Below are 25,564 nucleotides of genomic sequence, written 5' to 3'. Positions count from 1 at the left end.
CACTTCAGAGGCCGACTCCTAACAGGAGCCTGTACGGCCACTGCAACGGTGGTTGTGCCCGTGGTCGAGGGTCCCGGGGTGTGCGGTAGGGTGGGAGGGATGCGGTAAGGAAGGCGCTTAGCGCACATTTAGAGCCACACTTGGCTGTTCTCCCCCCAGACCGCTGCTAAAGATGTCATCTGCAGCCCTAAGCTGCAAATGGTTGTTTCGGGGAGACACCAGCCCAAACCACTCCCGTTAGTTGCAGCTCTTCTGTGGGACGAGCGCTCAGCCAGCCACTTTTTGTTACGATACTGAGTGAAAACAACGCACGCAAATGCGGATCCCGCATTTCAGGGCGCACAATATACGCCCCCTGCGCTCCGGCCGAGCGCGGCACTACGGCCCTCCGGGCGGGGGAAGGCGGCGGGCGCGGCCGTGGCCGTGCAAGCCTCGGGGCCGCCGTCCCCGCCATGCCCCGCGCGGGTCGCCCGGCGCGGAGCACGCCGGGAGCTGTAGTTCCCCCGAGCGCCCGGCCCCGCTGTTTTCCGCCCCGCGCTCCGCCGGCGGCAGCCCTCCGCTTGCCCGAGGGGCGCGGCGGCTGGGCTAGATCCCCGCCGGTCCGCGGTTTCCCGGTGGACAGCCTCGCTCGCCCTAACCGGGCATGCAGCGGCTGCTGCGGCGGCTTCTCCCCGCGCTTTACTCGGCGCGGCCGGCGGCAGCCCGTGCCCTCCTCGCTTGGCGGGCTGTGCCCGCGCTCCCCCCTCCCATGGCGCTGCGGACGGCGGCGGGAGCAGGGGGGGGCGGTGGCGACCCCTCCCGCGCAGGCGGCGCGACCCCGGAGCACGGTGAGGAGGCGGAGGCGGCGGCGAGGCGGTGTTGCGCGAAGCGAACAGGGCGGGCGCGGGGCGTCGCTGCCGTCTGAGCGCGGGCCGGGCGCCCTCCGCTGCCGCGGGCAGGGTGTGGGTCGCGCTGGCGCGGGTGGGGGGTGCCGCGCTGTGCCGCGCTGTGCCGCGCTGTCCGTCAGGCGTTAACGGCTGTAAAAACTACGACTCGTGCACACATAGGCACGTATCAAATGGAAAGGGGATTTCACAGCAGGGGTTGTGGGGATCGTAGGGGAAAATGATTCAACCTATTTGTGGGCTGTTGCTGGAAGATCGCCTGCTTGTGTTTTCCCCGCCTGCCCTGCTCTGTCCCGGGAGTTGCAGTCAGTGTAAGCGTCCGACCTGGCTGAATACTAAACCTACCAGTTCCCCGCCCCCCCTCAAAGTTTGTTTTTGTTTCAAATCTTTTCCAGTTCTCTGACTATGTAAACGCTAGTGCCAGCACCAGAGGTTCCAAATGCCTGCAGAATAAGACCATCTATTTCTACAGCAGCTTTCTGTTAAACTGTCTTAAAAGATTCATTTGTTACTAAAGATATGAACATAAACATACTAAACATAAACAAATTAAAATGGGAACAGTGCCTGGAGACCTAATCTCACTGTGATCTGTAGGTGTCAAATGATAAAAGATCTCTCCTTTATGAGCTAGGTGTATCATGATTTTTTTCTGCTGGAACAGATGACTTAAATACTGATGAATATCAGCCACTTAAGTACAAATATGGGAATGACGTCTGTACCTGTTCATGTATGAAAAGCAGGCTAATAGAATTAAGCATGCAATTAAGAAAAAAGGGTTTATCCTATAACAACTTAATGGTCATGGTGTTCCTATGGAAGCTGGTTTTGTTACTCTGGGTCTGAGGTTATCTACATTATGTCAAGAATTTTGAAAAATCTTGTTTTCGGATCTAGAAAACAGTTCATTAATTTCATCATTGATTTTTTTTAATAAATATTTCAGAAAAGGTGAGGGATGGAGTTTTTGCTTGAGGCACAACCTGTAGAATTCAGAAGCAGTGCCTGTTCAGCTAATTGTTTTGAGAAGGGGCATTGTTAATTATTATCTGTGCCTTTACTATGACCATCTGCTATTGTGTGTAGACAGAATTTTTCAAAGTGGCACAAGTATGATTTTGAGCAGAATTATTAATGTATCATCTGTAGTATATATCCCTCTCATTTTTCCGAGTCCTTGTTCTCTAGCTGATGCTACCTTAACAAATCCCTTTTGCTCCCAGCTGGTTAGGATTCTGCTTTTCTGAGTTTCCTGGGTAATTTTTCTGCCCCAGCCCGGCCTACTGGTTTGTCAGTTTCATGGAGTCCTGTTTTGTCCTTCAGTTTGAGATCTCTTTTGAAGGCAGGATTGCCGTTTCCTGTGTGGCTATGCATCACCAGCAACAATCTGTTTTGTGTGAGCTTTAATCTGAATGTTAAGTAATAATTTTATTATTGCTTTAACATCTGTTTATCATAGTTCTTTAGTGTCTACAGGAAGAACAAGCAACCTATCTCACTGTTTTTTTTAATAGCCCCCAGGATAAAGTTAGGTGTCAGACCACAACCACAGAGTGATTTATGCCTCCCTACTTTAGACTGGAGTGAATTAGCATTTAATTGGGTTGTTCTTTTACTTACCTTCCTTAGCATAAAGTGATATATGGAAGAAACATTTCACAGGGTGGTAATAACCCAGATTGGATATGTAGTATTGATTTTATACACGTAGTGTAGCTTTGCATGGCACAGGAACATAACGCGCACTTTTGCTGCCAGATTTTCCTCATGGGCCTGATTTGGGCTATCTGCACTGGTCACAAGAGGAGCTTTGAAAATGCATTGTCTGTAGTAATGAGCTGTCCTGGGATAAACTGCAATTCTGACATAAGGCTTCTTCCACTACAGTAATCCCATTGTGGAGTTGTCTCAAAAGAATACGGCAGGATGTCTGGTTATATGCACTTTTTTTGCTACTAGAGAAGATTATACTGTTTAATTTTTTATTAGAGTTTACTGATACAGAAATGTGAAGCAGGCATAAGGAAATAGCTCATACTTGTTGCTCTGAGGAAAAAGATATTTTAAAAAATTGTTAGTGGAGATTATTCTGTCATTGTATACTCTGAGATAGACCTTCATGTATGTCTTTATACATACAAGATGAGTTTTGATTTATATTGATTCCTTTAAATACTAAAAGTCAGTTTTTAGAATGAGAAGTTCAAATTATTGCTATGACATGCTATACTGTGTGGGAGATGCAGGAATAGAATAATCTCATTCCTGAATAATATCGTCAGCTGAGAACTCTTTGTTATAAGTGGAATGGTAGGATTCCCTTTGTGCTCCTTCATGCCTCATTTTCAGGGTGCTTACATTGGAATTAATTTGCCAATGTTTATTTGCACTGAACTTCATATGCCATTATTGTTACATAAAGGAACTTCTTTTTAATGCTTGATTATAAGTCTCTTTTTTTTTTTTATTTGCATGTAATTGCATTTACTTAGAAATAAACAAGACCATGTTATTAAATGTAGAAGGCTGAACTCCCTTTTTTTGCTGTTCCACATAAAATATTTTTGCTGATATGTTAACAAGGGAGAAGAGCAGCATTCTTAAGGGGGTTTATATGTCAATATTTATTTGCTGATAATTAGAGAAATTTATACTTGGTATATTGCTTGTACATAATGTTTCTGCTGTTTATATTAAAAACTAAGAACCAGTGTGTTATTTTAAATATATTACAGATGGGCTGGAAAATGTACAGCAAAAGAAAATCTTTAATAAGAAAAAGACACAACAGAGAGAAGAGCCATGTCCTGCTGATTCGGTAGACTCTCTGATGGCAGAAATGCCATTTGTCGACACAGATATTGAAGATGAATTTGTCAGTAAGTATATTAAGCAGAAATAGTGTGGAAATATAGACACATCATGCATTCGGTTCTTGATCCTGCCTGTTGGCCTGTGCAAGTGGGCTGTGCATGTAGAACAGAGTCTCCCTGCAAACAGGATCCAGGCCAGAGCCTCTTTTATTAGTACTCAGTCCTGCAAATACTTGACCGTGTTGAAAATGTACCATTTCGTGATCCATTGCAGCAATGAGTCACAGAATAAAAACATCTTGTATGTCACATACTGTATATGAGTTTCTCAAGTGATGGCTTTTATGAGCTGTCTTCCAATATGTATATTCCCAGCGTGGGGCTCAAACACCTCTAATTGGACACTGGATGTCTGCAGCCTTGTCAGTTTATGGGTATGTATCAGGCCACATGGTGAGAGAGGGTCTGCAGAGGCTTGAGGAAGTAAGCTGGGAGGAAAAATAATTTATGGTGCAAAGGAAGAATTGAGGACACTCCTTTGCTGTGTTGGAAGGTGTCTTTGGGAAAGGAGGAGGTAGAGAGTTGATCTGGCTTGGATTAGATATTCTTCTGGGTTGGATTTGGTCCTTGGACTACAGATTGGCCTGTTCTAGTCTAATAAAACATTTTCCTTTAATAATCCTATGTGTTACCATATTTTATATTTCAAAATGCAGCATGTGTGGGATTTTTGAAGCTTAATATTGGCCCATTTGCTCTGAAGTCATGTCCATGTTCAAGTGTAGACAATTTTCAGGCCTATTACACTGCAGTGTGAATTCGCTAAATGAAACACAGTAGTTTGGAAGCTGCATGTCTGTATTAGCAGTTTATAAGCCCTGCTTAGAGGTCTAAACTCTTAGTTCAAGTATATATGTATGACTACATTAATTCAGGTTGGAGTAGGATCCCAGTCAGACAGTTCAGCACACAGGCAGATCAGATGATTGGGAAGACATGCTCCAGTCAGTTGGTTGAAGTCCAGCTCCTGTTGGCATGATATTAAGTGTATATTTGTTTTGATTTGTCTGTATGCTGAAAGTAATTTTTATTTTCTCTTCAGTGCATGCAACCTCTGAAATAAATATAAAAAAGAAAAGAAAGAGGACTACTGGAAGGGAAATTGGAGAAGGCAGTGAGAGAAAGAAGAAACAGAAAAAACAGTATCAGCCGAATTATTTTGTTTCTCTTCCAATTACTAATCCAGAGGTGATATTCTTTATTATACTAATTTGGTATAACCAGAATTAATTCAACAGCTGCATGTGTTTATAGTAAGAACAGTGTTTGATCTTGAGCACCTCAATAATTTTTTTTCAGGTATTTTTGAAGGAGTGTTAGCAGCCCAATAAAAGAGTAACTTTATGTAACAATTTTGTGAATAAAATTGCTTATTTGGAAAAGGTAGAGGAAAAATGTTTATCTTTTTATTTGGTTTGTCAGTCTTATGGATTTCACATTATTTTGAATGAAGGTGGCTTAAATTTCCCTTCTGGACTGTTCCAGTATTGCTTATTTTGTTACTGACTTAAAATAAGGAGGAGACATATTCCTATTTAATTTAGTAAGTAAATTCCTAGCAATGTTTTTAGCTCTCCTTATAGATAGGAATTTAAATTTGTATCTATTGCTGTTTTAACTAGGCAGTTTATAGTTTAACATTTTCCACTGAAATTGATCATCTTATTTAAAATTCAAACAAACTATTGTTTTAATTAGATGTTCCAAGTGGATTCAAGAAGTGCAGAAAGCTCTGTAAGAAAATGCATTTTCCTGTAGTTAGCATGTGTTGTCTCATTTAGACAATGAATGAGAGTGATTTCTCACATGCTGTGGGTTGTCTCTGGTACAGTTTTGATACCTTTTGTGTCTGCAAAGAAGAAAAGTAGATGCATTATGTTTAAAAACTTAAGCCCAACAGTTTACCACCATTCCCAAATTTAAATTTATTTTTTAATACTAGGTGCTATTTCAGTTGAGTTTTAACTCATCCTAATTCTCTACTATCTGTTCTCTGAGAAGGTTAAAGACTAAGAGAATCTGAATTGAAAATAAACCAAAGTAGGTTTGAAAATTACAGTGCAGTCTTTGATTCTTCAAAACATACATGTGAAGAAGAAATTGTAGAGGCAGGTTTTCTAAGACCTGGGATAGCCTGCGAGAATAATGTAGGGGTTATATAATCTGGTAATTTAGAAATTTTGCTCACAATTGTTATTATGTTGAATAGGAAAGTCTTAACTATGCATGCTTTTTTATGCCATGTGTTTAGCCTTGTATCATTACAGAGGGAAAGGAACAGCTATATGAAATCTTAGAGCATTTGGGAATTCCAGGACTTTACTAGAAAGTTTTGTTTATACTTGCCTTAGATGTAGAGGTGTTTTGAAAGTAGAAGATACTGTTGGAATTTGTATAGGCAACATTAACCGAAATTTAGACTTAAGACACCTGGTTTCTTGATAGCCAGAGGGAATTTGGTAATTACTGGTAGTATTTCAGTTAGTAATGAGACACCATTCTTTTTTTTTTTGAGGATCTGATTTTGTTCCAGTGAAGTGGTTTAGACATTTGTACTCTTCTTCATATTTTATGTAGTATTTTAGGCTTTATACAGAGAATAATTTTGTAGTAAGGGATATTTCTGGAACATTTAATGAACTGTTCATCTTGGAAATCAAGCTGTTTTCTTGCTTGCATTTCAGTTATGTTCTGAGTCTTCAGAAATAAAATGTAGCGTTCCATTAACTTTGAATTTATATTGAACTTTGCATAATTACTTGTGCAAAAATAGTTAAATGGATGATTAACATTATATCATTTTCTGTTACTTTATGTTACGTTTCATCTGATGTAACTTGGTAGGTTAGTGTTTCAGGGTCCTCCAGTCTTGATTATAATTGTAATTAATCTGGTAAATCTTTAAAACTTACAGTCTTTATATTCACTTACTAGTAATACCCTTGCAATAAGCAAAATAAAGTAATTTTTTTTTCTGTCAGAGTAACATATTCCAATTAATGGGAGAGGGGCCCCTGAAATCAGTATTTGAGGCCTTTTGGAGCACTTTTTAAAATAATCTAAGGAGAGAATTGTTGAGTATTATCTGCCTCCAGACACTTCTTTAAGTTAGAAAATCTCAAGTGAAGAGAAATAGTCAGCATGATAGCAGTTGAAATATAAAATCAAACTTTTTAAGGTAATTTAAATAGCAGTTTAAAGTTTTTATTTATGCAGTGGGTCATGACTAGTTATACAGAGATGTAGGAAGAGTCCTGGTTTGCTTAGTTAAAATTCAGTGCATTCAACTGTTAATTGCACCTTAGATTTATTGAAGAAAACACAACGATTCTGAAGTTATATTATGCACTGTGATGGCACAGCAATGCTACAGCTGTTGTGTTACATTTTGATCACAACTTCTGGGAGAGCACATTAAAAATAAATTCCTGAAATTCACAAAAATTTTTTTCTTCTTTCCAAATAGCATAGATTGTGTAGAATGTTGTCCCTTAACCAAAGAGCAAGAATGTGCTCAGTCTTCTTTCCATTTTGCCTTTATTGAAAAGGCAGCTCATTTTATGTTTTTCTGGTGGATTCAGCAATAGCTCATCTCTGGAACTGCTAACTGGCCATCTTTGGAATTAATCCTGTTCCAAAGGTATGTTATTCATTAGGTTTTTAGTTTGGTTTCCTAATAGACTTTATACAGGTGTGAGCTGCCTATCCGTTTGCCTTGTTATAACCAGGCATATAACCACAAAAATTGAGTTTTTGTGGGTTTTGAAGCTGCTGTGGGTTTTCAATCTGTTGTCCAAATTTGGCTAAAAAAAAATGACATCTTGGAGGTACTGATTTCCTGCAATTTTTGTGAATTTGGTGCTTGCATAAAAGAGGGAGCCTTGAAAGAACGTACTTGTGTTGAAGACTCTAGTGTGATGGGGCTATTACCTATTGTTCTAGACCTGCCAGCTGACAAATTAGTATCTGCATGTTTGTTAGCCAGTCAGCCCCGTAGAGCTCAAAGTCAGTCACAGCATGTAACAGTTCTTGCCCAAGCCAGAACTGGACTATATGAAAGAGCTGGAGGTGGTTTAGCACATGAGCAGAAACGGATGTTGGGTATTGGCTGCTAATCTGAATGCTGAATAACACTGATTTTTTTTTCAGAGCTAGGATGGTTTTATTACTATGATATCACAGTTCCATACCTGTCCTCTGTATTCTGAAGGGCTTGTACACTTACATTTATGTATTTTTGACTTTGCCAGCTCTCATGTGCAAATTAATTTTAGAAGCAACAGTTGAAAATGGAATAAAATCGTAATTCGTAGGATAGGTGATCTCATATTTGAGGTTGTTTTTTTTTTTCTTTATGGGGATAACTGCATTTGCTTTAGTTTATAAACTTAATTATGCAGTTGATACATTGTAATTATCAGGGTTTACATTTACCAGTATTTTGGTTAAATGTGGGTTAAAGTGTTATTTATCCAGGATAAGATCAGTTCTGAGATATGAAGGAAGATGGTCTCACTACGACATGATTAAGGATCAAAATATCAGTGCAGTTTTTTCATGTCTTACACCACCTAAGACACTTGTGGTTTTGTAGGTGCCATATCACCTTTTTCTGGCAAGTGGCTTTTACTTTCCTTCCTTGTCCCCACCCTCCTTAGAGTTGGTTCCTTTCAGTTATAATTTGGTTTAATTTATATGGCACTACTAGATGCCTATGGCACATCAGGTAAAACTCCTGCATGGCAAAACTGATCTTAGGAAATTTGGTCAGAAAAATACTGAATGCTGCCATTGGATTGTGGTTTTTTTCAGGAACTTTGTTTCTTATGATCAACAGAGCTACCAAAATGTATCAAGGTGGTGGTTTGTTTTTGTTTTTTTAAAAAAAACTAAGAGCCACTTGTGCTTATGTTATTAAAGCCAACATGTGCAGTATATTTGTGAAGCATTTACCACTGAGTTTCAAAGAAACAAAAAAATCAGACTGAAGTTTTCTATATGCTTCTTTTAGACCTTACACACCAAAGTCTGTAATATCTTGCTTACTATGCTTTAAGAAGTAACTCATTTTTGTGAAATGGTGAAGTTTATTTGATTTGATGTAATTTCACCTAACATATTCAGGAATTGTTGCAGGGGAGTATGTGTGTATTGGTTTGTTTTTTGGTTTGTTTGGTTTTTTTTAGTCGCTGCAATACAACTATCATAATGGCAAGCGCAGTAAGCATTTTGTAAAGCATGTATAACCATACAAATAATTTTCAAAGAAAAAAAAGTAATTCAAACAATTTTAAAGACTGATGAAGTTAGAACTGTATACATGTTGGATGGAAATTCATTAAAATAAGTTTGCAGAGAGTAAATTATATCTGTCTATTAGACAGTATAATCAGAATTGTAAATTGAGTATCTCTACAAATTATTTACTGAATATTCCTGGTTTGTATGTGCTTGATCCTGCAAAGATCTGATTCTTTTTCCAGAGACTTGCATGTACATAGCAACATACAAGTTTAGCAAAGTGGGCAGAGAAAGTCCTTGCAGAAGCCTTTTATTTGTGTTACTGGCAGTGTAAAACTGGATGATCTTAATCTGCTCCAGGAATTTGTCATACTTATGGAAGCAAACTCCTATTAAGATGTGATGGGGAGTGTCCAGTGATTTATTAATCACTCCATTTGTACCCACTTTGGGTTTACTCGGGTCAATTAACACAGCTTTGTTGGAGGATAAAACTTCCTTCTGCTAGAATGATTTTTATATAAATGTTTGTTTTCACTTTATATGCTTTTTTGTTCACTTGCATGATGGGATACAGTAATTGTAATGGCTAACTGTTGTTTCTGTGTCTTTCTTCCCAGATTACTGGCAGTATTCAGACTGTCCAAGATGCAATAATACAAAAGGATCAAAGGCTTTCCAAAGCAATGGTTCACTCAGGCTCATTGCATGTCACCATGTTAGTGATGCATTTATCCAATGAAGAAGAAATCAGCATGTAGGTATTCGGTATTAAATTAAGTCTACACAAGTATTTTTGCTAGAGGAATTAATAAAAAGACAAGAAGAGGTAGCTGGTGCTTACTTTCTGCAATATGCAGCCCTAAATTGCTAGGGTTACTGAACAATTTTATTTTATATTTTATATTAAAATATAAAATATTTTATTAATATTTTATATTAAAATGCTAATCACAACTTATGGTACATTATGAGCTCTGGACAAAATACATTTTTTCCCTTGTGCTTTTCTTACTGTGTGCTGAACTTGAATGCACAAATCTCATATTTGCTAAAGTAATTATTTTAAAACAATGTTCTGATATAGGGGACACTGAACAGATTACAGGGGAATTTTCAGAATTTCATAGCTTAACAAATGTTATAAACCAAATTAGTAATTGTCACTGAAAGACTTTAAAGAAATAAACCTTAGCTCCAAGATAATGCCTCATGCAGTTAGAGGGGTTTTTAATGTCTCTAAATGAATTTATTATACTAAAAATTTAAGTACATGAAAAAAAGAGAGGTGGCTATTAGGCCTTATCAAAAATACAGTTTTTATGTTGCTTCAGTGATTTAGCTGTTTGGGGTTTTTTTTTGTCATATAAAAGTTAGAAAAGTTGTGGAAAGGCTTAGGACTTGTATGGTGATGTCGTGTGTCTAAAATGTTAGGTGCTATGACTTGCTTTATAAAAATGCAGTTCTTTGATTTTTTTACTGTTTATCACATGCTGTACTACTATCTGACAAGCCTACTTGAACGTACAAGTTCAATGGTTTAATATGGTGATGTTCAGACTTAAGTCAGACTATACACCTGTAACTTATGAATGTTCAGTATAATAATTTGTGTGTATAGCTGTAATTTTGACTTGAAAACATACATTGTATTTTATAGTCCTGCTTTACGTGCTTTCTCATGTTTACGTTTCTGTTCAGATGTAGTGCCCAATAGCCTGCATGTGTGAATATAGAGGCATCACATATTATAATTGCAGAATTGAGATTGCAAACACTTTGGTAACTGTAACAGAGTATTATGTAAAATGCTGATAAATGGCCTACTGGTATTATATGAACATCTGTGAATCCTCCATTGCTTATGTCAGTTTCGTAGTGAATTGCTAATGAATCAAAATTCTTCAGATCCTTATAATTCTGTGAAAGAGAAGCCTCATGGTTTCATCCTCCCCCATGTGAGTTCTTTCAGGGGCCCTCTGTCATATATGTATGTATCTCTGTGTGTGTTTGTATACATATATATATCTTACTGGTTTTTCTCTGCAGTGGTAGAAGACATGGTCTATATACTGAATTAACCTAGATCAAATGATGAGTAAGTGCAGTGAAACATTGCTTTGGTTATGGTAGTAATATAGTTACAAAAGAACGTGTCTAGTAAGTGTGTGTTGAATCATTTTTTCCCCTAGAAGGTTTGGCTGTTAAAGTGCAGATTGTTCATAAGTAAGTGAGAATTCAAGATAGAACGTAAGAACCAGTTGGTAGTCTAGGGCATGCTTCTAGAAAGTAGAAGTATTTTGGCTAAAAACCATTTAACACACCTAAAAATAATGAGATATCAGTATATGTAACTCAGTTGCCCTGCTTGTTTTTCACACTTGTTTCTTTGAATGCTGTATCTTTGATGCTTCTGTGTTCTTACCTCTCCTGTGAGGATGCATGGCTGTCAGCATCCTTGTCTCCCAACAGTCAGATCTGAAGGGAGACAAACAGATAGCCAGGAACAGAATAGAAAGGAAACCAAAGGATACTAGATCTGGACTCTCCATGTGTCTTTTGTCTCCAGGAGTAGGCACACTGTCTTTCTCCTGCCTTGTTTGATGAGCAAATTCTGATAGCACTTGAAAATTGGTGAGAACAACCACTGACTGCGTGTGTGTTTTTCTTAAAAAGGGTTTAAAATATGAACTTTTAAAAAAGAGAGTATCAGAGCATATTTCAAAGGCGTTTGCTTCCTCAGTAATATTTTTTTAGAGTCTCAAACTATATCAAAACAAATATTCTCAAATTCAGTATCTTCTGCTACTCCTTGAGCTTCTTCTCATCTTTTACTGTCAGACTGCCACCAAAGCATGCAATTACGGAGTTCTTTTCTGCCTCTCCCAGCAGAACTCCACTGTCTAGGCACCCAGGGGCTGTGTAGTCTAGTCAGCAGCAGCTTCCCCAGAGATTCACCCCTATTCTGGCCAGATGCCTCCTATAGCTATCTAGCTTGGCTATCCCTCAGGTATTCTAGATTCTGTTTTCTATTATATGGGATTTTTTACTTTTTTTTTTTTCCCATGACTGGTGTTTTCTATTTGATCTTTTCAGAGAACGTGAAGAGTAAAAATGTGAATTTTCCTCTCTTTGCTTCACCAGTTTTTGATACCAGGTTAACGGAAAGAAACCAAGATCCAGGCTGGCAAAAGAACCTGTGTGTAACATAGGATAAGAGTAATTCCTCAAACAAAGTGCATCTAGTCAACTGGGCATCTGAGAGTTCACACATCCTTAGGTCTGGATGCATTAAGTTACTTAGATATCTACAGTTTTTCTAGTGTGTTTGCACAATAGTGCCTCTGTCTATACAGAAATGAAATGTGTTGAATGCTATTTGAAGTCAAAATGCGTGATAAGAATGTGCTAAACATAACATTCAATTCAGCACAAAGCCCCTTGTATGGTATTTTAGTACATAACAGCTTTCACCATGAAAATGGAAGATCTGTATTCTAGGCCGCACTTTCTAAGGGAATCCAGACCTGCAATTCCCATGCAAGTTTTCTGACTGATTGGCTGTGGTCTAGCCTTCATGAATGCACTTTACATCTCTTTTTGTAGGTCTATATGAAGTCAAGAATGTGAGATTTTAAAAACCATAAAGCAAACAAGCAAGAGTCATGACAGCACTCCCTTCAAGCAGAAGAGTTCTAGTCCATGCTAACTGTATACAAGGTCATAGAATCAGATACTAGAAATCAGGATGCCTGCCTTCACAGAAAATTACCAGACTATAGTGTCAAGTTATCAAAGACACTGTGAATCTAACCTTTTCACTATAAATATGAGAGCTGAAAGGATTTGGTTTAGCTTTTTTTGCAAGATCACTTTTTCTAACAAGTAATCAAAATGAACAATTCAGAAATTTCTAAAAACAAAATGACATCAATTTTAAGTGCTGTTGTAATGTAAATACTATTATATAGAAAAAAACCAGGCACTGCTTCTGTAATCCTAGTTTGTATTCACTTTGTATGTGTTGCTTAATTCTTTTTTTTATTATTATTTCTTTTCTCTACGTTAAAGCAAAATGCTTGTAAACTTTTTGGTTATCCTTGTGGGTTAATTGCACTGTGTAACTACTATTTGGCATCATGAATACTATTTGGTATAGAATAGCAAGAAAATGCCACTGTTGGTTTTTGCTGTGTACTTCAGTGGAAATGTTTGCCCTTGTGCATTATTCCTACAAAGCAATTGTCAGATGTTGTAAAGTGATTTATATGAACATATTGAATATGCTAGAGACAGGTGACAACTATTTTTCTAAATATTTTAGTGTTTACAAGATTATATGTAAAAGAAAAAGTAGAACTAAATCTTCAGTGTCAGTGCGAAACTGAAAACACACTGCACTGTTTGATTTGATCTCTTATAGACCCTATTAGGTAGAGTTCAACTGGTCAGTGAGTTCTGCAGCACACCTTACAGTATGGAAATATAAATCTTTGTTCAGCTGGGGAACAGAGCTTTCCATGACACTCTGTCTACCAGTTCTCAGATGCAAAAAATCCAGAGGTGGGGTTTAAGTATATGCATGATTCACTACTTCAAAGCCCACTGCATCTTTGACACAGTGTATTTGGACTATCTGTACTTGTTTTGGAACAATTTTCGGGTTCATGTCAGTAAATAAATCTACACACAATTCCCTGTAAGTAATCTGACAAGTATAATCAATATTAGATGGTGGTTTTGAAAGGTTGTGAAGTATAGCACATATGGAAGACAAAGGAACATGCTGGTCTAATGGTGATAAAAGGGTAGGTAAGTGTTAGAGACTGTGCTGAAAGAAAAATGCCTTTCCCAAAGAAAGAATAATGGCATTGTTGTTTAAAGTGGTTATATAGGAGCTAAAGTACTTCCAGGGTGTACATTAAAGCCCTGTAAGAAAGTATGGGAGAGGACTATTATCAATGAAGGGTATTTTGTCATGTAATCAACGTCTTTCTTAACCTGACCTAGGCTTCAATTAAATGCATAGATCTCATCAAGAGTCCATCTCGTTAAACACAGTGGAAACGTGTATAGAATTTTCTGTAATTGTAGAGGCTTAAAGAATATAATTTAGCCTAGGTTAGAAATCACAGTGATGGCTTTCATCCAGCTAGGACAGATAAAGTAAAATAAACTCTCTTGGGTGTTCTTAACCTGTTACTGCCATCTAGCGTTTGCAGAGTTAGCATTGGTTTAGTGAAAAGTTTAAATTCGGTTTTGTTGAATAGTGCTTAAAACTATAAACATGTGAGAGATCTTTTAGAAGACACTAAGGATGTTTATATTTCTGTTTAGCACGTGAACCAATTCAAGCGCAGGTCAAAAGAAATATATTTCATGTAATAGTACATACGCATAATATGGCTAAATAAAATTATTAAAAGATTACCTGGCTTGCTCCATGCTTGTTACTTGTAGATTATGTGTGCATGCTACTTAACTCTTAAATAAAGTAAGCACCAATTTAGATAGTGCTTTTAATAACAGTTCTCAGTGAGCTTAATAGTAATTTCCATATCATTATAATTTATATATATATAATGTCACTAACCTCTGTTTATAATATTCAGTAACAATCTTTAGTAACTTTGAATGCAGCAGAATATTAGTGTGTTCAGTTGAGCTATCAGAAGATTAAAAAAAATAATTATTTTAAGAATGGAAAACCAAAGGCTTCCAAGTAAGCATCTTCTTTAAAGGGGATGCACAAAGTTACAGAGACACTGTCATCTTAATATCTAGTCATCCTGCGGGCTTAAATAAATTCTTGTGAGTAGTTACACCTGCTGCTAGGTCTGCCTTATTATTTCTGTGGTTTTACAGCAAGGTGTATTAACCAGTTTATCTTTACAAAATTGTAGTAATAATACTATCTGCATTGATTAGGAAGTAGTGCAAAATTACCTCAGTAAATAATAAATTTAGATACTAATAAAACTTTGATATTTTTGGATATAATGAATAATAGCAATGTAAAAATTATTAATATATGTCACTTTCACATAGATACTTTATTTCCTCTTGACAGAGCAGTTGGGGCTCTTTCAGACAGCAAGGATTTTGTAGAAGATCTCCTGAAAGGAAAAACCGTGGATTTGTCTTTTCAAGGAATTGATCACTTCAAAAATGAAGTTGGATTTGTGAAGTTGGCAGAAAATGATCATACAACTTTACTTACAGAAATAGCAGGTACAACTTGTCAATCTAGTTTAAATGCTTTAAAGACTTTTTGACAACCTAGATGAGAATGGAGCACAAAGATAAGTTGGTGCTAATTTAGTCAATGTTAGTTTACTTTTAACAACTTCAAAGGCTACATAATAAATTTCCCAGCATAGTTCAAAAGGGTATTAATGAATGACAGACAGTACTGTTCTCAGATATCTTTGTATTTAGTCTATGTAAAAAATGAAGTGCAGGTTTGTAGATGGATATAAAGACTCCATTCTATGTTGTTTTGGTCCAGGTACCGTCTGCTGTTTCTCAGCTGATATTTATACCCCTTTCAATTTGTGTATTCATACTTACTGACTTTTAAGAACCGTAGCTTTGATGCAAAGTTACGTAGTTCTGTCATTTGTGTTCATGCTGAGTAGAGCACTGAAAGGCAGTGATGTTCCTTCCTCATGCATGGTCTGGGGAGACTTTTAATTTTTGTGTTTCCTGTATGTTATATGTATCAGTCTTAAATCTCAGTGAATTAACTCTTAACATTCCACTCCCACATGTGTAAGTGCATACATACATACATATATATATATATAGGTGTATATATAGGTATATTTATCTGTACTTTATACATACAGTTGCATATATGTATTAAGTCTGGAGTTTCTCTGCACCCCTGGAGGATAAGGGGAATTCAGGAGAAGGACATGACTCATCTGCCAGAATAATGGAATTTGAATCTACGCTGCTTTAGCCTGAATTTTTATTATTTTTTTTGAGCAGTGTAAGCACGTCTCTGGCTTGTTCAGTGTTGTCTTCCCTTAGCAATTAGGACGTTACTGAAAGATGTGGCAGGTACATGCTATTATACATGTGTACATGTATGTTCAGTTCCAGAGTGAAACTCTCAGTCCTATCTTAACAGTGGAGCTAAGGCCACTGCCTTTGCCAGTCAGATAAAATGCACCCAAAGATACAGTTCAAGTCAGTAGGAATATATAAATCAAAAGGAGTATAAATGCTAGCTGAGAAACAGCAGTCAGTGCCTAAACCAAAACAAGGTAGAGGGAGTTTTTATCTGTCTTATGAGTCTATAATTAAACTATGTTGTTTACAGATATTAAATAAAAATTCTCAGAGAACAGTACTGTCTGTAATTCATTGGTGTCCTTTAAAACTATCTCAGCAATTCCAACTATTCCTTGGAAAGATTCTTTAAAAGACTTTTTGAGTATTGATGAATTATCTTTTGTGCTCTGAGGAATGTGAGGTCACACCATTTTTTAATAGTGCAATAACCCATATAGGACATTTTGCAGAGCAGTGAAGACTGCTTCTGTCACGCTACCTCTTTGCATTCCAGTATAGAGAAAAAATGGAAGAAGTCTTTATTAATACAGTGCTTTCTCTAGCAATTCATTAGTTTAATTTCTGAAGTACCTTTAGAAAATGTTTAGTATTTTTTAACTTACATTGTAAAGAAAGGTTGAGTAGAAGATTGAGCTTTTCAGCTTGCCCAATTGCTTATGCTGTTATTTGGCAATGCTTTATTATTTTAAACAGTGCTCAATGCAGAAGTATTTCTAATATCCAGTATGGTAGAAATTGAACAGTAATTATAGTTCCAGAGAGGCTTTGGTTGTCAAATAATCCCATAATTATTTCAAAGACTGCATCTACCAAGTATTTCTTCAGTCCTTTGGACAATATGCTTCCTCATTCTTGTCTCTTGAGTTTGTCTTTAGATTTCTTTTAAAGGTGACAGAATATTGTATGTATGCTATTTTACAAACTGAGGTAATTAATAAACTCTTGTAAAAGGAGGTTGATGGTTTCTGTTAGTGACAGTAACTTTTGATTTTGAGAAGTTTATAGTTAAGAACTCCAAAATAATTGAAGTTGCTAGACATGAAGAGCCAAATATGTTTTAACTATAGGAAATAAAGAAGTTTGGTGTGAGTAATTTTCTACACATCTTAGACTAGTGAACCAGGTTTTGATTAGAATTAGATGAGCAGAGATGAGATCAGATTTTGACCTTTGTTTTTCAGTTTGACAGTCCTTCGTAGTAGACAAACTCATAATACAGGCACATTTAGCAAACAAGCAAACCTATGTTTTCTTTATAAAGCATAACTACTGACACTCACTGGTGAGCATTCCTTGCTTATGTTAGAACTAGGACTATATGTTATTATTTTCAGTTGCCACTGCTGTTTAGTAAAAAAATTTCCTATTTCAGTGTTTGCTTTTGCCAACCCAATGCATCATTTCTTGGCCTTACGCCTGTGGTTCAGTCTCTATAGATTTACACAGTGATGATTGTTTTGTTAGGTTTTAGTTCAGAAACAGGTAGGGTAGGGAGCTGAATATAACCAGAAGAAAATGGTGAAATAACTGAAGATGTTTAATGGGTTTGACTTCAGGATATACTATTTTACCATACCCTAGTGACTGCCATAATTGTAACTTCTCAGTTGCTGCTAATTTCAGAGTATCTTTTTGTGCCTTAAGTGCTATATTATTTCATAACAAGAAACCTATAATTCATGAAAGCAAATTCAATTTTTGTATTGATGCTTGTGCCAGAAATAAAGATTTTAAGTCTGTAATTATGCAACACTGAAAATTATACAAGTTTGTTTCAAAAATTAGCTTAGTTACGTATTAAACTAGTGGAAAGGCCAGGTATGAGTAGGAAGAAAATGAGTACGTTAAATGGTTTCTATGTATGTCTTCATTAGATTAAATTGCAAAGAAAGTAAGAAAGTAATCTGTTAAAACCAGAGAATTTCTTATTACACAGATGACCTTCAGGGCAGTGCAATTTAGAATTCAAAATTAATATTAAACAAAAAAATCCATGTGAGCTCTTCAGAACTGATGAGGTAAACAAGAGAGCCGATAGGATTTTCCCCCCTCCCCAAAGTGTATTACATGTATAATTCCTTTAACAGAAGAGTACATTTACAGGGTTAATTGCAACACAGTTTAGTCTGCATAGAGTTTTTACAAAACATTAGCAGACAGTCTCGTAAGGACCAAACTTCCTACTAAAGGTGTTGCATTTTAGGGAGAAGACCATGTAGTACTTTCTGGGCTGCATTTGACACAATGTAAAGAACCATATTAGCAGAAAAGTGAGTTTATTTTCTGTAATACATTTCATATATTAATTCAAAACAGGCAGTATGTCAAAATTATGTCTTGTATTCCTGCTCTGTGGATAGTATCCTGAATATGCAATTTTAGAGAGACAGCTGCAAGAGAAAATACTAGAAACTCTTTTCTGCTGGGCTGCTGTTGTCAGGATCTGTGTGAAAATTTCTATCAGCTCTTCCCATATACTGCTGTGAGGTTATATATGTTTGACAGAAATTAAGTGTCACAAGTTTGCCTGTCATACAACTAGTCTCCCTGGAAAACTGCTGTTTTAAAGCTGAAACTTGCAGAAAGAAAAAAAATGTACAGTATTGCCTGCAGAATGTTAATCATTCTGTTGTCCATTGAACAGTAGATATCACTTCTGTAGCTGGTCTAATTTTTTTTTTTTAGAAGATCTAAGTTTATGACAGAATTACTGTTTTGCTGCTTCAAGATTGTTTGGTTTCTGCTATGCTGTAAGGTGAATTTTGACTTCATGTGTTACATTCCGCATGAATGTTGAAGGAGAAATACTGATGACACAAGCAATAGGAAATATATGAAATTAAATTAGCTTCTTGTAAGAGCCCATTTAGTTCTGCAAATTATATGGGAATTTGTTTGATATCAAAAGCATCTGAATGTGGTACAGTATTATAATGGCCAGTGCACGTCTGCTAAGACCAATATAAATGTAAGTTTGCCAGAGACAGAAGTTACAGGAAAAGCAGAGCTAATATGGATCTTCATTTTGTTGTGATTTGTTAGTTATTTCCTAATAATCCATTACAAAACATGAGCATCATATAATTATGTACAAGGAATAGTGCTAAACTGTTATGACAGAAGTTAGAGGAGTTTTTTAATCACTTTTTATCCAAGTCTTTTTAGAAATCCTGAGCTGAAAGTGACATAGACACTCACAGTGATTTTTAAAAAACTCTTCATTTCTTGTGCTTTGCTACACCACAGAATATTTTAAGTACCAGGTTAATTTTGAAAAGGTAATGAATTATTTGACTTCGATTTTAATTTTGATGTTTACATTATAAATGCTGATAGAAGTAGATAAGTGAATCCTGACTTTTAGCTGCAGGATTTGCAGATTTTGGCTTTATGGTCTGACCATGAGGGGGAGCTTGTATTTCATGAACAAAAAAGTTAGTCTTCCGTTTATGCAGATAACTATTTCATTTGCTTTTGGTCCTTTGTTTTTAAGAAATGTTGATTTGTTGGGGTGAATATTTTAATGCAGTTAGGACTGCACTAGAAAGACATGTAGTACACCTAACTAGTAATTTCTTTTAATTTCATATAAATGACATTTAGTCTAATATCACTAAATTGATTTTCCTAACAGTCTGTACTAGAGAGAGAGAAATGGAAAGCGAGTCATACTGCCCATCTTCTTCTCTAGGTTATGGCCTTACTTAAGTGTAAGCTGGCATTGCCACCATAACAAAGCAGTCCAGCCCCTTTTGTTGTGCTGGGGATTTGTGCAGCCACATGGTGAAGTCAGCTGTGGTTAAATTAACATATTTACCTTTTTCAGCTAATTTTTAACCTATTTAGTTTGCCAGTGTAGTTTATAGGTACACGACAGCACAAAAGATAAGGAGCAGTGGCAGGCATGCAGCTGGGGAGGAACAGTTTTGGCAAGGGTAATGGTTTATGAGCTTCTTTAAAGATTATGAAACCACACATTTAGAATCTATTTTAGGGTGAGTTGCATTGCCCTGACTTCAGAGAGCCTAAGGAAATAGTTTAATTCAATTAATTTAGTTCACTTTAGTTCCAGATGGCTGAAGCTAAGATAAATTAATTTTCACATGATGGAAAAACCTGAGAACTCAAAACTGCTGTATTTTGCTATTAAAACAACTGATTTGTACAAAGTGAACAAAAAAGCTGCTAGTTCAAATCCATAACAGTTGCATTGAAAATGTACTGCTGTAATGTTTGATTTTCTTCTAGTCCATGTGCCATTAGTTAGTTACAGTTCCTACTAATGCGTGTAGCATAATTTTGCTGGCCTGTACAGAAACTTGTGCACAGCAAGAAGAGAAATGTGTTCCGAAGCTGAAAGTGTCAATGTTCTGCTATATTGTGTGATGAATATAACCAGCAGAAAAAAATTCTTTAGTTGATTTCATTATAAGAGCCAAGACATCTATATGCTGATAGTACTTACTTACCTGAAGGACTGATTCCAATAGACCTGAGCGCTGTTTATGCCTTTTGATACTATGAAGTTTTCTGCATGCAAAATTTTCCAGTTCAGCTTTGTGCTACATGACAATTTTCTTTGTTATAGGCCCCTTAACTAGAAAAATGCTGACAACAGGGGCAAGCATTTTAGTGAAGATGAACAGTCACTATTACGGTCTAGTATAACACCAGTTAGCATTGTAAGTTTGCACTTCCAATAGATAATAGCTATTTAATACAGTTTGCTCTGGAGATTAACATTTTATTAGTTGCATGGGAATATTAAATGCTGTGCTGTTGCCAGATCTCTTAGGTCACCTTTTTTGTGTGTCATGTGATGAGTAGAAGAGGCTAAAGTAATATGCAAGAGCAATAGGCTGGGACAGAGGCCTGGCTTTGGAGCACTGTACTGGAGTACCTCTCCTGCCCTTTGACTCTGCTACTCTTCAAGCAGATAATTTTGATCAGCTGTGTGGAAGGAGTCAGAAAGAATCTTTTCAATTTGCTAAGTGATTTGGCTGTATAATGGCATTTTCAGCAGGGTACAGAGAGAACAGGTACAAGGGAAAGAATTAAGGTTTAATAGAAAGGAAGTTGGGGTAGCGGGAATAAGTAGAGGTCTGTTTGTAAGGCAAAAAGAAAATAAATCTTATGGGCGGATTTTGGCATTTACAAACCAGGTGATCCCTAGTTTGCTGTTGTGTAGTTAATGCAATAAATCTTGAAAGCTCCTGATCTGTGAATTCCACACTGACTCCAAATGCTTCTGCCATGTATCCTAATGTCAATGACCGGTAAGACTCTAGGAGATGGCTATAGGCATGAATTCTCATTTCCCATACGTAGTATCAATAGTGAGGTGCAAACAGCCAATCTTTTTTCATCTCTTGCTCTGCAACAGCTAATGACTGGGAAAAGGCTGCATAATGTTTATGCATATATATTATGCTATAACATAAGCAAAGATTTAAACTGTAGCAAGTAATTTATTCAATTAGTGGTGAGTCTGAAACATCTTCAGTTTGTCATAGTATTTTGTCTTTGCATCTTGATGTTTTAGTTTTTATTCTCACTGTAGATGCGTATGTGAAATATATAAAACACGCTTAACTATGTGCATACGTGGCTCTGAATCTGCCATTTAATTTCTCCTCGATCATTTATTATGAGGTGGTTTTGTTAACAACTGTCTGTACAGAACACATGCAATGATCTGGTTAAAGGCCACTGAACACTGCTGTATTATGTAAATAACGAAATTAGGCGTGCGGTTCACTATGTTCATTGCCTTCATTCCTCTAAAACACCCATTAGCGATCTCCACATTTGTTCCTTAATACTAAAAATGTGAAGCATGGTTCTCTGACAGCAAGGACAGCAAATGCTTTTAGATTTTCATTTACTTTCTTCTTCATATTGTGCTGCCAAATGCTGAATAACAATAACTTTGATAAATATGTCATTAAAATGAATCAATAAGGTATCATTTTTGTTGTTTAAAAGAAGGTAATCTCACCCACTTCTTCCTGTGACCTTGACAGACTTCTAGGTAGTATTGAAATGGATTAAAGCTAGTAAAAGAACCGAGGAGTTTTACCAGGAAGTCCTACCTAAGTTTCCATTTCAGTCTACCACTTTGATCCTTCACTTTATCATTGTTTGACTTGTAAGACTTACCTTACATATTGGTGTCTGTACACAAAGTGAAGATTGCTTGGTCCGGCTGCTCCTTGGATCCTACTTTGTGAATGAGCACGTCTTTCTTCTATCTATGCGTATGGTGATGGAGAGAAACAGAACAACCCAGGCATACTGCCGATACGTGTTTGAAATAACCATATAGCTCACTGAAATGTGATAGTGGTATGGTACAGTAACAACTCACTGTAGAAAAGCCTAAGTAACATATAACTAAGTAGAGTGGAAGAACCATTGGGAAACTGGATTGGCTGTGGTTTACCTCTTGGCACAGTGTAAAGCTGACTATTTGCAGAGGAATGGAGAACAAATAGCCTCTTTTCATATGGAGAGGTGAGAAGCAAGGCCTTTCCTTTCCTTACATCTGGGAGATAAAACTCACCAGCACATAAGTAGTGACTGACCCTGGTTTAGCCACCATTTTTTCATCACAGATTGGAGATTGCTGAGGTGTTCAGGAGTCAGTGGATTTTGTCAGGCAGCAGCCAGGGAAACTCCTCAGGCTGATACTGTCCTTCATAGTGGTCTTAATTGTAGGATGATAGAGTTTGGTGCTTGATACAGCCATTGATTATATATTCCAAGCATAACACGATATCGAAAATATTTTTTTGATGTGTGGTGCTCGCCTCTGGTGACATATAGTTGAGGTCATGATAAACACCACACCTGAAACAAGATGGCTTTGAGTTCTTAATTTGCTTGGAAATTAGGTCTTGTAAGGCTTTGCAAATGCATTATTCTCAGTGCTATCAGGAAAGGAAGAATGACCAGAAGAGCTTCTTTGTAAGCCTTAAACTTCTGCTGATAGCCGAAGGAATACTCCTAAAAAACTAACTAATAATTTAAAAATTTAAACACGGCTTACATGATAGTTATAACTGTAAATTGTCTATTGTTGGCTTTTCTTCAGTCCCAAGTGTAAAGTAAACATTTTTTTTCAATAGAGGCAGAACACTGTTTCTAGATGCTAAACTGTTTACTTGGGGGAACATGGTTTAGAGACGAGCAGAAATTAATAGACTAGAAGAAATTGTACATAAATAGCAGTTTTACATATCTAAAGAGATCTTGGAAGAGAAGATGGCCATGTTTATTACAGAATATGGCTCAATGCAATTTTTTCTATGAATCATTCTGTATTGATCTAGCAGTTGAATTTTTGAGCCTTTCCAGTATATAGTGGTTCTAAGTAAGTTTCATATATCACATTTCAAGTCTAATTATGGGGAAACAGTTGTCTAATGGATTCAGCCGCATCTAGTGTAAGAGAGGCAGATGACATTCAGTAATTTTGACATTATAAAAATAAGGTACAAAGTGGTATTGCAGAGAAATTCAAATTGCACGAAAGATGGTCTGAAAGCTGTTCAGAAATTTGTTCCAGGAAGTCACTGAGCTTGTAAAAATAGCCTTTACTTTTCTGGGGTATACTTTGACACTGCAAACATTGGTCAGCCTGAGACTAATAAGGGAAAACACAGAACTTGTTTTATTTTTCAGTCTAGTTAGTAATGTTGATGTCTGGAAGAAAGATGGCAGATTCTTGTTTGTTAAGGCCCATGGGCATTGTGTGTCTACAATTCTTGTCACTGGCCTCTAATTTCTTTCTGTTCATGCAATGCCTGTCATAAACTTTAACCTTTGTTTATTTGCTCAGTCTTCAAATCCACTTTCATGCTGTCCTATAAGCTTGGAACTTTCCCTTGCCCACAGCATCCCTGCTTCCTTCCCCATTTCTTTTAAAACCCTTCTTGTGGCCACTTCAAAGAGCTGCATGGATATTAATACCATTACATTATCTTTTAACCTTCCTGTGCTCTCAGGAAAACATTTCCCTTTGTTTCTCACCACCCCCCCCCCCGCCGCCGCTTCATCTACTTAGACGTCTTTATATTTTTATTATCTTTGAAGAAGGAAACATTGTGCTAATTATGTTCATAAATCACCTTAACCAATAAAATATCACACTTTCCTTAAGTGTAAAATAGTACAAAACTGGGGCTATCTGTATTACCAGCAAGTGTGGCCAATCGCTTGAGCCTGTGATGTTTAATAAAGACACATTTATAATGTCGTTTGATCAGCCTGCCCTGTTAAGAACGCTGAATTTTAAGTCCTGTGATCAGATGCATGTTGGCAAACCACTGCTCTGACACTAAGCTCTTACTAGAGTTAGGAGGGCATCCTCTGCGGTGCAGATCTTCACCAGCACAGATCTTAATTGTAGGGTGGGAGATAAGACGCTGCTTGGCATAAGCATGATGGCGCAAAGAATTTTAGGGGAGAAAAAGGAGTGCAGTCCACAAGACCAAGTCAGAATATCACAGGTTAGCATAAACCTGATTCTGTTAAGACTATGCCTTTGCTGGACCATCAAAGTCAGTGAGTGCCCAAATGATGCAGTTCAGAGAATCAAACACAGGAACCAGAAAATGACTTTGTTGCAGATAATTTCAGTTTTAAATAAATGTTACATTTTATTAGCTTACCAACATTAGAAAATAAGCAGGCCATTGGATGCATGGAAATAACATGCACGCTTTAACTAAATGATTTAAGGTGAACTTCCATATCTCAGTTTGAAGAAGCAGCAAACATTTATTTGTAGTCCTCTGTTTTGATATGCTAATCTGTTGTTCAGCAGCGTTTCTGCACACAGCTGCACAAGAGCTTAGTGGGGATTCAATGAAAATTTGGAAATATTTCCCACAGACACAATTTAAAATAATACAAGTAGGTAAACTGTACTTGTGTATAGATACATAGCTATATATATATATATATATAGTAGGTCTACAGATCTGGATACATAGTTGTGTAGATTCAGGTGCATGCATCTACAGATCCATTTAACAGTTATGCTTGTATATACATCAGTGGGCACAAACTGAAACAAAGGAGGGTCCCTCTGAACATCAAGAAACACTTTTTAACTGTGAGCATGACCAAGCACTGGCATAGGTTGCCCAGAGAGGTGGCAGAGTCTCCATCCTTGGAGATATGCAAAACCCATCTAGACATAGTCCTGGGCAACCAGCTGTAGTCCTGCTTGAGCAGGGAGCTTGGACCAGATAACCTCTGGTGGTCTCACTTCAAGCACTGTGGTAGGTTATTTTCAGCATCTGCCATAATAATATGACTCCTTTTACCATTGTGCAAATGCTTCAGAAAAGTTTTAATCTGGTTGTCCTTTCGCTATCCTGTGAGTTAGAATAAAAGATTGGGCTAATTCTTTTTTTGTAAAGTGCACCAGCACCTTGTATGTGGGGAGTGAAGGCTGAAAGAGAATTTTCAAGTGGG

The 25,564-nt window shown here is 37.1% G+C and overlaps 1 protein-coding gene across 2 annotated transcripts in view; it reads left to right on the top strand.

The window, feature by feature from the left end:
• Positions 1–230: 230 nt before the first annotated feature.
• Positions 231–25,564, top strand: part of AKAP7 (A-kinase anchoring protein 7) — an 88,947-nt gene continuing 63,613 nt past the window's right edge. Inside the window, exons 1-5 of one of the 2 annotated variants that reach the window (XM_040598365.1) lie at positions 231–827; positions 3,623–3,766; positions 4,803–4,948; positions 9,622–9,758; positions 15,072–15,232. In XM_040598365.1, the coding sequence (XP_040454299.1) occupies positions 644–827; positions 3,623–3,766; positions 4,803–4,948; positions 9,622–9,758; positions 15,072–15,232 (772 nt within the window). In that variant the 5' untranslated portion in view covers positions 231–643. The remainder of the gene's footprint in view (positions 828–3,622; positions 3,767–4,802; positions 4,949–9,621; positions 9,759–15,071; positions 15,233–25,564) is intronic. The other variant, XM_040598364.1, reaches the window with a different exon arrangement.

The sequence above is a fragment of the Falco naumanni genome, chromosome 6, assembly GCF_017639655.2.
Source record: "Falco naumanni isolate bFalNau1 chromosome 6, bFalNau1.pat, whole genome shotgun sequence".
In the NCBI taxonomy this organism is placed as follows: Eukaryota; Metazoa; Chordata; class Aves; order Falconiformes; family Falconidae; genus Falco; species Falco naumanni.
The sequence above is the reverse complement of the archived record's forward strand: the minus strand, read 5'-3'. Positions and strand labels throughout refer to the sequence as shown.